At 43.7% G+C, this 13,719-nt stretch overlaps 1 protein-coding gene across 6 annotated transcripts in view; it reads left to right on the top strand.

The window, feature by feature from the left end:
* ADCY2 (adenylate cyclase 2) overlaps positions 1–13,719 on the top strand; it is a 434,372-nt gene that overhangs the window by 269,352 nt on the left and 151,301 nt on the right. For all 6 annotated transcript variants that reach the window (XR_012157385.1, XM_073332378.1, XM_073332375.1 and 3 more), the window contains 2 exons: positions 11,394–11,542; positions 12,993–13,104. Coding sequence is in view for 5 of the 6 variants with exons in the window: in XM_073332378.1 (XP_073188479.1) it covers positions 11,394–11,542; positions 12,993–13,104 (261 nt within the window). In the remaining variant the exon portion in view is untranslated. The remainder of the gene's footprint in view (positions 1–11,393; positions 11,543–12,992; positions 13,105–13,719) is intronic.

The raw sequence follows: 13,719 nt of genomic DNA, 5'->3' as shown, positions 1-13,719 counted from the left end.
GTTTTTTTTTAATCCAATCTCATACCCATGAGATGCATACACACCTGCAGTGGGATCCACACTGACTACAGTATCTCAAGGAGCTAGTTTCTGTAGGGTAAGTAACCGTTCTTTCTTTCTTTCTCTTAAGCACAGAAATCCCTACATTCCTCCAATATGTTGATTGCTGCATTGTAGTTTTTAATTTGAATAGGCTGACAGATGAATCGTCTTCCTCTTCCTCTTTATTCAGAATTTCCCCTGAATTTTCATTTTGGATTGTAGCGCTGAGAAATGCCTTTTCTTTCCAGTCCCCTCCAAACTCCTTAAAAACGGGTAGACTATCTTCATCTGTCACATCGTCTGCAGTTGGCATGCCATCTAATACGTAGTCAGTCAGTCTCTCAAATGGTGCATTGCAGATTTCCCATCATCATCAGAGAGAGCAGTGGCAAATTTTAAAAAAAAAGTAAATGACATTTTTTGAATTGTCATGATCTTCACTACATTCCAGTTTGCAGGCAGCTCAGTCCACAGCATCAAGCTGGGTGATATGTTTAGAAAGCATTATTGTGTTTTCAGCTGTTTCCTTTTTAACAGTCAGAGATCTCACTAAACACTGAAGAGTATGTAATTTTAAAAATGTTGAGTTTGCCAACATTCCTTATTTGCAGACAGAAGCTACAATTTACTTTCTGTTTGACAAACTGATAGCAACAGACTAGGAATGTTGCCTGTAAACAGTAAGACACAGTATGATGCCTTTGCAAGTTTCATTTTTTATTAAAAGATATTAAAAATTAACCCATTGTTTCAAATGTGATCCAGGATTACTTATTGTGTCCCCACATAATGGAATATTTAGGATATAAATGTTACATAACTTTCCCACTTAATAGCAGCTTTTCTTTCTTATCATACATGCATTCAAACAACAGCAAAGTTATCTTTTGAGGGATTTGACTAATTTGGCACTATTGGCTTTATCTGCTGCTTCTGTGGGTATGTCTACACTACGGAATAAGGTCGAATTTATAGAAGTCGGTTTTTCAGAAATCGGTTTTATATATTCGAGTGTGTGTGTCCCCACAGAAAATGCTCTAAGTGCATTAAGTGCATTAACTCAGCGGAGTGCTTCCACAGTACCGAGGCAAGCGTCAGCAAATCTAGCCATGTATCAATCAGAGGCCAGACTAACCTCCTTGTTCCAATAAGAACAATAACTTAGGTGCACCATTTCTTATTGGAACCCTCCTTGAAGTCCTGCCTGAAATACTGCTTGATGTAAAGCCACCCCCTTTGTTGATTTTAGCTCCCTGAAACCAACCCTGTGAGCCATGTCATCAGTCGCCCCTCCCTCCGTCAGAGCAGTGGCAGACAATCGTTCTGTGCCTTTTTTCTGTGCGGACGCCATACCAAGGCAAGCATGGAGGCGGCTCAGCTCACTTTGGCAATTAGGAGCACATTAAACACCACATGCATTATCCAGCAGTGTATGTAGCACCAGAACCTGGCAAAGCGATACCGGGTGAGGAGGCGACGTCAGAGCGGTCACGTGAGTGATCAGGACATGGACACAGATTTCTCTGAAAGCATGGGCCCTGCCAATGCATGCATCATGGTGCTAATGAGGCAGGTTCATGCTGCGGAACGCCGATTCTGGACTCGGGAAACAAGCACAGACTGGTGGGACCGCATAGTGTTGCAGGTCTGGGACGATTCCCAGTGGCTACGAAACTTTCGCATGCGTAAGGGCACTTTCATGGAACTTTGTGACTTGCTTTCCCCTGCCCTGAAGTGCATGAATACCAAGATGAGAGCAGCCCTCACAGTTGAGAAGCGAGTGGTGATAGCCCTGTGGAAGCTTGCAACGCCAGACAGCTACCGGTCAGTTGGGAATCAATTTGGAGTGGGCAAATCTACTGTAGGGGCTGCTGTGATGCAAGTAGCCCACGCAATCAAAGATCTGTGGAGATAGAGGCGGTTAGGGACTATTTAGAAAAGCTGGACGTGCACAAGTCCATGGGGCCGGACGAGTTGCATCCGAGAGTGCTGAAGGAATTGGCGGCTGTGATTGCAGAGCCACTGGCCATTATCTTTGAAAACTCGTGGCGAACCGGGGAAGTCCCGGATGACTGGAAAAAGGCTAATGTAGTGCCAATCTTTAAAAAAGGGAAGAAGGAAGATCCTGGGAACTACAGGCCAGTCAGCCTCACCTCAGTCCCCGGAAAAATCATGGAGCAGGTCCTCAAAGAATCAATCCTGAAGCACTTGCATGAGAGGAAAGTGATCAGGAACAGCCAGCATGGATTCACCAAGGGAAGGTCATGCCTGACTAATCTAATCGCCTTTTATGATGAGATTACTGGTTCTGTGGATGAAGGGAAAGCAGTGGATGTATTCTTTCTTGACTTTAGCAAAGCTTTTGACACGGTCTCCCACAGTATTCTTGTCAGCAAGTTAAGGAAGTATGGGCTGGATGAATGCACTATAAGGTGGGTAGAAAGCTGGCTAGATTGTCGGGCTCAACGGGTAGTGATCAATGGCTCCATATCTAGTTGGCAGCCGGTATCAAGTGGAGTGCCCCAAGGGTCGGTCCTGGGGCCGGTTTTATTCAATATCTTCATAAATGATCTGGAGGATGGTGTGGATTGCACTCTCAGCAAATTTGCAGATGATACTAAACTGGGAGGAGTGGTAGATATGCTGGAGGGGAGGGATAGGATACAGAAGGACCTAGACCAATTGGAAGATTGGGCCAAAAGGAATCTGATGAGGTTCAATAAGGATAAGTGCAGGGTCCTGCACTTAGGACGGAAGAACCCAATGCACAGCTACAGACTAGGGACCGAATGGCTAGGCAGCAGTTCTGCGGAAAAGGACCTAGGGGTGACAGTGGACGAGAAGCTGGATATGAGTCAGCAGTGTGCCCTTGTTGCCAAGAAGGCCAATGGCATTTTGGGATGTATAAGTAGGGGCATAGCGAGCAGATCGAGGGACGTGATCGTTCCCCTCTATTCGACATTGGTGAGGCCTCATCTGGAGTACTGTGTCCAGTTTTGGGCCCCACACTTCAAGAAGGATGTGGATAAATTGGAGAGAGTCCAGCGAAGGGCAACAAAAATGATTAGGGGACTGGAACACATGAGTTATGAGGAGAGGCTGAGGGAGCTGGGATTGTTTAGCCTGCAGAAGAGAAGAATGAGGGGGGATTTGATAGCTGCTTTCAACTACCTGAAAGGGGGTTCCAAAGAGGATGGCTCTAGACTGTTCTCAATGGTAGCAGATGACAGAACAAGGAGTAATGGTCTCAAGTTGCAGTGGGGGAGGTTTAGATTGGATATTAGGAAAAACTTTTTCACTAAGAGGGTGGTGAAACACTGGAATGCGTTACCTAGGGAGGTGGTAGAATCTCCTTCCTTAGAGGTTTTTAAGGTCAGGCTTGACAAAGCCCTGGCTGGGATGATTTAACTGGGAATTGGTCCTGCTTCGAGCAGGGGGTTGGACTAGATGACCTTCTGGGGTCCCTTCCAACCCTGATATTCTATGATTCTATGATCTGCTGATATCAAGGGTAGTGACCCTGGGAAATGTGCAGGTCATAGTGGATGGCTTTGCTGCAATGGGATTCCCTAACTGTGGTGGGGCCATATCCCTATCTTGGCACCGGAGCACCAAGCCGGCGAGTACATAAACCGCAAGGGGAACTTTTCAATAGTGCTGCAAACTCTGGTGGATCACAAGGGACGTTTCACCAACATCAACGTGGGATGGCCGGGAAAGGTACAAGACACTCGCATCTTCTGGAACTCTGGTCTGTTTCAAAAGCTGCAGGAAGGGACTTTATTCCCAGACCAGAAAATAACAGTTGTGGACGTTGAAATGCCTATAGTTATCCTTGGGGACCCAGCCTACCCCTTAATGCCATGGCTCATGAAGCCGTGCACAGGCAGCCTGGACAGCAGTCAGGAGCTGTTCAACTACAGGCTGAGCAAGTGCAGAATGGTGATAGAATGTGCATTTGGACGTTTAAAGGCGCGCTGGTGCAGTTTACTGACTTGCTTAGACCTCAGCGAAACCAATATTCCCACTGTTATTACTGCTTGCTGTGTGATCCACAATATCTGTGAGAGTAAGGGGGAGACGTTTATGGTGGGGTGGGAGGTTGAGGCAAATCGCCTGGCCTCTGGTTACGCGCAGCCAGACACCAGGGCAGTTAGAAGAGCACAGGAGGGTGTGGTACGCATCAGAGAAGCTTTGAAAACCAGTTTTATGACTGGCCAGGCTACGGTGTGAAAGTTCTGTTTGTTTCTCCTTCATGAAACCTCCTGCCCCTTGGTTCACTCTATTTCCCATCAAGCTAACCACCCTCCCCTCCTCCCTTTAATCATTGCTTGCAGAGGCAATAAAGTCATTGTTGCTTCACATTCATGCATTCTTTATTCATTCATCACACAAATAGGGGGATGACTACCAAGGTAGCCCAGGAGGGGTGGTGGAGGAGGGAAGGAAAATGCCACACAGCACTTTAAAAGTTTACAACTTTAAAATTTATTGAATGCCAGCCTTCTTTTTTTGGGGCAATCCTCTGTGGTGGAGTGGCTGGTTGGCCGGTGGCCCCCACACCGTGTTCTTGGGCTTCTGGGTGTGGAGGCTATGGAACTTGGGGAGGAGGGCAGTTGGTTACACAGGGGCTGTAGTGGCAGTCTGTGCTCCAGCTGCCTTTGCTGCAGCTCAGCCATACACTGGAGCATACTGGTTTGGTCCTCCAGCAGCCTCAGCATTGAATCCTGCCTCCTCTCATCACGCTGCCGCCACATTTGAGCTTCAGCCCTGTCTTCAGCCCGCCACCTCTCCTCCGGGTCAGTTTGTGCTTTCCTGCACTCTGACATTATTTGCCTCCACACATTCGTCTGTGCTCTGTCAGTGTGGGAGGACAGCATGAGCTCACAGAACATTTCATCACGAGTGCGTTTTTTTTTCTTTCTAATCTTCACTAGCCTCTGGGAAGGAGAAGATCCTGTGATCATTGAAACACATGCAGCTGGTGGAGAAAAAAAAAGGGACAGCGGTATTTAAAAAGACACATTTTATAAAACAGTGGCTACAGTCTTTCAGTGTAAACCTTGCTGTTAACATTACATACATAGCACATGTGCTTTCGTTACAAGTTCGCATTTTGCCTCCCCCCACCGCGTGGCTACCCCCTCAACCCTCCCCCTTCCCCATGGCTAATAGCGGGGAACATTTCTGTTCAGCCGCAGGCAAACAGCTCAGCAGGAACAGGCTCCTCTGAATGTCCCCTAAAGAAAAGCACCCTATTTCAACCGGGAAACCATGAATGATATCTCACTCTCCTGAGGATGACACAGAGAGATAAAGAACGGATGTTGTTTGAACGCCAGCAAACATACACTGCAATGCTCTGTTGTACAATGATTCCCGAGTACGTGTTACTGGCCTGGAGTGGTAAAGTGTCCTACCATGAAGGACACAATAAGGCTGCCCTCCCCAGGAACCTTTTGCAAAGGCTTTGGGAGTACATCCAGGAGAGACATGGATGCCAGGGCAAAGTAATCCTTTCACATGCTTGCTTTTAAACCATGTATAGTATTTTAAAAGGTACACTCACCGGAGGTCCCTTCTCCACCTGCCGGGTCCAGGAGGCAGCCTTGGGTGGGTTCGGGGGGCACTGGCTCCAGGTCCAGGGTGAGAAACAGTTCCTGGCTGTCGGGAAAAGCGGTTTCTCCGCTTGCTTGCTGTGAGCTATCTACAACCTCATCATCATCATCTTCTTCTTCTTCGTCCCCAAAACCTGCTTCTGTGTTGCCTCCATCTCCATTGAAGGAGTCAAACAACACGGCTGGGGTAGTGGTGGCTGAACCCCCTAAAATGGCATGCAGCTCATCATAGAAGTGGCATGTTTGGGGCTCTGACCCGGAGCGGCCGTTCGCCCCTCTGGTTTTCTGGTAGGCTTGCCTCGGCTCCTTAAGTTTCACGCGGCACTGCTTCGGATCCTTGTTATGGCCTCTGTCCTTCGTGCCCTGGGAGATTTTGACAAAGGTTTTGGCATTTCAAAAACTGGAACGGAGTTCTGATAGCACGGATTTCTCTCCCCATACAGCGATCAGATCCCATACCTCCCGTTCAGTCCATGCTGGAGCTCTTTTGCAATTCTGGGACTCCATCATGGTCACCTCTGCTGATGACCTCTGCATGGTCACCTGCAGCTTGCCACGCTGGCCAAACAGGAAATGAGATTCAAAAGTTCGCAGTTCTTTTCCTGTCTACCTGGCCAGTGCATCTGAGTTGAGAGTGCTGTCCAGAGCGGTCACAATGGAGCACTCTGGGATAGCTCCCGGAGGCCAATACCATCGAATTGTGTCCACAGGACCCCAAATTCGACCCGGCAAGGCCAATTTAAGCGCTAATCCACTTGTCGGGGTGGAGTACGGAAATCGATTTTAAGAGCCCTTTAAGTCAAAATAAAGGGCTTCATCGTGTGGACGGGTGCAGGTTTACATCGATTTAACGCTGCTAAATTCAACCTAAAGTCCTAGTGTAGACCAGGGCTAAGTGAACTTATGGGTAAATCAGAGGGAAACAGTCTTATTTCCTTTATATTGTCTGTGTTTTCAGGATAAGAGCCAAAACAGTACAGTACTTTGAAGCAAGATTTTTCTAACATCTTCTGTATGTAGGTATGCCCATAGAAAAAATCATTTTATTAATCAGGTGCCCAAAAGAATGCTAGGTTCCTCAAGCACATAGAATAAGACAGTTCCATGCCTCAAAGTGCTTATATTCTAAATAGACAAAACACACAAGGTGGAGGAAAGGAATATATCAGACAAGCATTATGACTGAGAGGAATTTGGCATGCATCTTATTAATTGATGTTTTTTTCTCTTTCTTTGCTTCTCCCTCCCTCCACCACTTTATTTGCTCCCTCTTGCCAGCGGTCCCTATTGCAATCAGATTACTTTCTTGCTATTCTAAAACAACGTGTGCCTTGTTCAGGATCAGTGCCTTCTTGGCATTTGACTTTTAATAACAAACCAAACAAGTCAAGTCCAGGCTTCCTCCCATGCTTGGCTACTCCTGGTATTCCTAGCTCAGGGCTGTTCAGCCCACCCCTTAGGTCATCTCTGTCTCCTACCACCTCTGAAGCCTGTTTCCTTCCCTTCACATTTGATATTGCTGGTAAATGTTGCAGAATGATGTGACTTTACCTCTTTCTCCAGGCCAGGCCATTAACCCTTATGGAAGAGTGTCAAATGTGGGTTTTGTCTACGATATCTAAGGTGACCAGACAGCAAGTGTGAAATATCGGGACAGAGGGTGGGGGGTAATAGAAGCCTATATAAGAAAAAGACCCAAAAATCGGAACTGTCCCTATAAAATCGGGACATCTGGTCACCCTAACGATATCACACCTCCAGTGCTCTCTTGCCCCTCTTCTCCACTGTGCAGGAGAGAGTTATGATATGATGAGATTATACTATTTCCTTCTGCTCTTACCAGTCTCATGTTCATGGCTGGGTTTTTTTCTGTCTCAGAAACTCAAAACTTTATCTACTCCTTTCTCAATGCCTTTTCCTTCTCTTTTCTCTACCTTATGCCTGTTTCTGTATCTCTTGAGGCCTTTTCCATTATATGGTTCAGGTGGAGCCTTGCCACAAGAGCAAGTGACACAAAATACACCTGCAATAGATTAGAGTGTCACCATGTGACCAGAATCATGCTATATACATGGGTGCTCTTTTCAAGGGAATTTAAAACAAACATTGTTTTATTCTATATCAAATTTGTTGCATAAGTATATTTCCATCTTTACCTCAGATTGCTTGCACTGGGTTCCTTTCCATATAGTTTCATTCTTCAAAAACATCTAAATAAACCATGTTTTAAAAAATATCTGAAGCAATGTAGGGAAGCTAGCAAACGAGCCTGCAATAATTGGAATCTTTGCTTAGAAATGTCTAGCAAAAAATAGGACACGAGCATATCATCACCTCATCTAATATTACCAGTAGTTCACTAGTACTATAGTGCTGGTAATTAATTGTTTCTGACCTGTACCTTAAGTCACAGCATATGCAGCCACTAGCTGTTTTGAAAATAGAAGGCAGTAAGTGTAAGCTCACATCGTGTACTTAGTGCCCTTTTGCTTTTATGGACATTCTCTGTGGTTGTCAAAATATCTCAGCCAAGAAAATGAAGACATTTTCCAATTCTGCAGTATTAAAAGTGAAACTATTGACATTTTGGGGATGTACTTGCAAATTTCTGCCTTTAACACCACTTTGTCTTTCATCCAGAGAAATACAACAGCATTCACATTTTAATGAAAACCTTTTACATATATATTCTCGTGCATGTTCTAGACCACCTGCTTGTTAGAAAGTGTCAGACTTGGGGCCTACGGGGACAAGCATATCTCTGAATAAAACATGCAAGTATTAAGTAAAACAAGCAACAGATATACCTTTGCTTATGACATTTTCCTCATGACACTGCCCGCTATGCATCTAATATGTAGCAGTATGTACATCAAAACTAACAGCAACAAAAGAATATGATAAAAATTACAGACCTCAAAAGAAAAACTGATTTATTCCAAAACCAAAGTGATCAGTTTGGGTGCAAATTACTATAGAACCTGAGTCTGCATCCATTGAAATTAGTGGGAGTTTTCTGTTGACGTCAGTGGGTGCAGAGTTAGTCTCATGGTGATTCAATTTCATGAGCACTTGCCATCACAATTGTCTACTCTGAGTAGAAAGGCAAACTATGTGAAGGTTTTTCTGTTTCATCAATGCATGTCTGCTACTGTGAACCATTATATTGTCACACAAAGATGATCACAGAGAAGTACCTTTTTTAAAGAAGAAATCATGATTAAAGTAAAGAGTTGCAGATGTGCTGGAGGTATCCATATTTTCTGGTGTTGGTATTTAGCACCCTGAATCCTGGTCAGGGCTGTCTCCCCTCCCCCTTCCACCTTCTATTCCACCTCTTGCCAAGCCAGTCCCAGTCTACCCCCCTCCCAATTCTTAGTCTGATCTCAGTTTGCCCCCATTTCCCTCTCTTGCTCCCAATCCAAGACTCCGTGCCCAGCCAGTCCCAGCACCCCCCCCACAACAACTCCCCATACCAGTTTCTCTCCTCTACAATGCCTGAGTACCATGAGGGGGAGCACTGAGAGCACAGGAGAAATAGTATCCCTGTTTTCAGTTCCAGTGCCCAGACCTGGACCTGTCCTAGCCTGCACAGCACAGCGCTGCAATTGCTACTCCTGGGGGAATTCTGAGCCACTGTGCATGTGCATAATTAATGAGCTGTGCATATTTTTAATTTTTTGCACAGAAAAAAGCTTCTGCTGGAACGTTGTTGAAGTTCTGTCTTTTGCCCACCAGAGGGTGATATGGCAATAGAACAGAGCAAAAGCTCCCAGCCAGCTAGGGAAAAGAAAGAGCCTGCTTTCTTCACAGTGCCTGTTTTGGTCAGGTCAGGAGACAGGGGCTATGGGAAAACAGACAGCGTGGGGCTGCTGGGGGGTCAGACAGGGGCTCATAAGGGCTAGTGAGGGAGGATAGACTGGGACAGGGGCTGAATGGGAGTGGAGCTGCAGGGCCACAGAGGGGAGGGAGGTGCAGGGCCACATTGGGACAGGGGATGACTGAGTGGGGGCACAGAGACACATGGAAACGGGGAGGGGGTGCAAGGACACATGGGGATGTTGGGAGTGCATTTCTGAGTGGAGGTGGAGGGACACCTGTGGACAGGGAGTGCAGGGACACATAGGGAAAGGGAAGATGTGCCTGACTGAATGGGAGAAGCTAGGGGCCAGCCAGGGTCTGCAAGTGGGAAGCTTCCTAACAATCCCTTCCCAACACCCCCCACCGCCCACCAAAAAAACCCTGTTCCATAACTTTCCCAACCATATCTAACAACCCACCAAGTTCACATCAAGGCTCCTTCCCAGCAATTACTTCCCCCTCCCTCAGCTCCTTCATTACCCCTAACTCCCCCAAGCCTTTGCACGGCTTCTGAGGCATGTGGGAAATATGATTCTGTGTTGTAATTTAAAGGAATTATTACTCAGATTTCTGTATTAATATGCCTAGGTAAGGAATCTATTTGTCAAAAAACATTTCCTGAATCTTTTTTGTTATCTATATTGTTACAGACATACTTGCTGACAGGTATTTTGAAATAAGCGACCAAAAATAATTGAAACTGCTGTGATTATATTGTGTTATTTTGACAAATAAAATATGCAGAATTTTGCAGAATTTGAAAATACTGTGCTCAGAATTTTTAATTTTTTGTTGCAGAATTTTTAACTTTTTGGCACAGAATTCCCTCAGGAGTAAATTGCATTGAAAATCCTGCTCAGCCCCAGGCTCCAGCATGCTCAGTTTGGAGGAAATCTTCAGAAAATTTAGCTGCAAAACCCTAGCTAGTCTCTACTGAGTATGTGTGAATTGCGATTTTTCAAAGGCTTATCATTTGGCCTAATTTGAGATGGATTTTCATGGAGACCACAAAAGTCACATCTCTGATAATGTAAGCCGCCTACTTGCCAAATTTCATGTCCCTAGTTTGTTTGTTTTTTTAACAGGGACAAAACAATGTATTTTTCTCTAAACTTGTTCTTGGAAACAGCCAAACCATTTTGGCTGAAATCAGTCTCCCCTCCCACTTTGCCCCTCCCCTCCCCCAATAAACCTGACGTAGACAACTGTCATGCAAAATTTCAGCCCAAATGGTTAATGTTTTGACAAAATTATAAGCAATTGAAAACAGGGTCTTATAATGAGAAGTGTTCGGCAACAGCATTGCATTTGACTAAAGTCCTCTTTGCTAAATTTTCATTCCAAAGCTGTTTCCTTTTTCTTTTAGTTTTTTCAGTCTATTTATCCTATGGCTGTTATCTCTGGATATCCTATAATCCATCTAGATATTGAATAAATCACTGGAAGTGTAATGCTCCTCACATTTTGTTAATAATTATTCTGATTTACCCTAAGTCTGTAATAATTTTGATATTATTTCGATATATGTGTGTGTTCATCAGGTATTTCAAGTGGCTAATAACCTTTGTAGCCCATCCTAAAGGGAGCGGAGGGATAGCTTAGTGGTTTGAGCATTGGCCTGCTAAACCCAGAGTTGTGAGGTCAATCCTTGAGGGGGCCATTTAGGGATCTGGGGAAAAACTGGGGATTGGTCCTGCTTTGAGCAGGGGGATTTCAACCCTAATATTCTATGATTCTAAACAAGCATACACACATCACATAGTTATTCAAAGCTTATTTGCAATAGTGAACATGTAACAGTTTTTCTTTATCACACTGTTCCAATTTTTTATATAAAAATACTGGACCTTTTAAAATTTTTTTTTAATCCAGGAACGTCTTCTACTTTCTTTACTGCCTGCTCACATTGCCATGGAAATGAAAGCTGAGATTATTCAGAGGTTACAAGGCCCCAAAGCAGGCCAGCTGGAAAATACGAACAACTTTCACAATTTATATGTCAAGAGGCACACCAATGTGAGGTATTGTACTTTACTACTACCATCTATCAACTAGGTCAGCAAAGCATTTTCAGGGGGGTGGGGTAAAGTGTGGAGGGAAGGTTGTTTTACCATGCTTTTTAACCACTTTAAGTTCTGGTACAAAAATATTGTATATTAATTTGACCAAACTCTTAACAACAGATTCCTTGTTTCAGTCAGGCATAGCTATTTTTGGAGTCAACTCAGAGAACTTCATAGAAGTCATCCTCTGATTTATATTAGAATGGGCTTTCCTCATTGATCCTGATGTCTTTGTAAAGTTTCCTATTCTGTAGTCTTTCAAGTTGAAGGGCCAAATTCTGTGTGAAGTTACTCTGAATTTCCAGTTATGTCAGTTAGAACAGAATTCAATTAAGGCTTTTAGCTGAGTAGAAATAGAAATGGCTTTAACATAGACTGAATGCTTGAGGACATATTTGCAGATTCTGCTGCAAAATCTGATGATTTATCAAACTTGGCATTTTTAGAATTTAGAAGAAAAAAGTTGTCTCATAAACCTTGTGTCAAATTAAAGGGATTGTACTATGGTCCCCATTTCTGGAGATAGAAAACAATAGCGCGAATAATTGGGTGAATAAAAGAAATCAGGTCACTTATTTAGGTACCTGAACGTGAATTTTGGAGCCAGACTCTGGGCTTCTATTTGTGAAAATTTTAATTTATATGACATTTTCGTCCTCTTAGCAATTTGCTGAAGGGGTTAGATAAGATTAATGTCTGTTTATTTAATCCTTGATTGCTTATAAGAAATAGGTCATAAACACTTGATACATATCTAAAACCTATGCATTCAATAAGCATGAAATCAATTGGACTTATATAGAGTAATTGGTTTCTATCAAAATTACTCTAAAATATCATTTCTCTTTAACCATCCTCTAGGTCCTCAGTTTTTAAGAGCTAATACAAAAGTCATAACTCAAAAGGAGGAAGGGCTGAGTTAACCGTGTCAAAATTCAAATCTCTGAGTTAACATAAACCTACCCAGCTAACTTCAGTGAAAATGACCCTTTTTGTTCATTATAATAGTTTTACAGATTATATAATGAGAAACCTGAAATATATTTGAAATTAAAGTTTTAATAACAGTTATTTCCAAACCTGCTGCTGGAAAGATCTGGATCCTCTAATTAGACACAACAAAGTGTGCCCATGAAAGGAGCATAGTATGAACTAAGGAATAATTCTGTGAAGAATGTGTGATTATGTCTCAGTGCAATGGCATGTCATTACCTTATCACACAAAGTTGAAAAAAGATTTTTAAGGAGCTGTGAATATATGGCTGTGAGCAGCACCTTGATTCATGCATATGGGCCTGATTCTGCAATGTCCTGAGCACTTATTTTTGGATTTTGCTTAGGGGTAAATATTTCTTTATTCTAAAGCTAGGGAAACTGATAATCAAGTGTGTTTTCCTTTCCTTTGTAGTATTCTGTATGCTGATATTGTAGGATTCACTCGGCTGGCTAGTGACTGTTCACCTGGAGAACTGGTACACATGCTTAACGAGCTCTTTGGCAAGTTTGATCAAATTGCAAAGGTAATTATCTGCTACGGCTTTTCTCATTTCTGCTACAGCTGTTTATTATTACTGTGCAATGCTTTCCTCATGGGAACTCTACACTCTTTCCTCTTGGCAAGGGCACAGTCTTCTGGGCAGCAATCCTCAGGCTTTAAGCAGGAGAGTGTACTGAAACCAGGTGGAGATTCTCCAGGAGGCTAAACCTGGTTCTAGTATGTAGACTATTCAGTGCTTCAACTTAGGGAGTTCAGGGGCTAGTGTCCTCTGAAACTTTACAGAGAAATCCAATGTAGCGCTCTTATACTAATGAGAACAATGTTTCTTCGAGTGATTTTGTATTGCACTTCAGTTTGTGCATGTGCTCCTGGCACTGGTCAGTTTTAATTTAGCGGTGTCCATGTGGTTTGCATATGCGTCCCCGTTTTCCTTATGCTTTGCAACGAGGAAATAAAGGAGGCTGCTGGATCACCGCTATCTTAGTTCCTCATTACCTTTCATGGATTAGAATGCAGCTTCAGTCTTCGTGCTGACTTCTACTTCATAAAGAGTTTATAAGTATTGATTGCATTTATAGTTTCTTAGTTAGTTTTTAGTATAGTTAGTTAGGAATTAGTTTAACAGGGGTCCGGTTCC

The sequence above is a fragment of the Lepidochelys kempii genome, chromosome 2 (genome assembly GCF_965140265.1).
Source record: "Lepidochelys kempii isolate rLepKem1 chromosome 2, rLepKem1.hap2, whole genome shotgun sequence".
NCBI lineage: Eukaryota > Metazoa > Chordata > Testudines > Cheloniidae > Lepidochelys > Lepidochelys kempii.
This window is presented reverse-complemented; position numbering and strand designations above follow the sequence as displayed.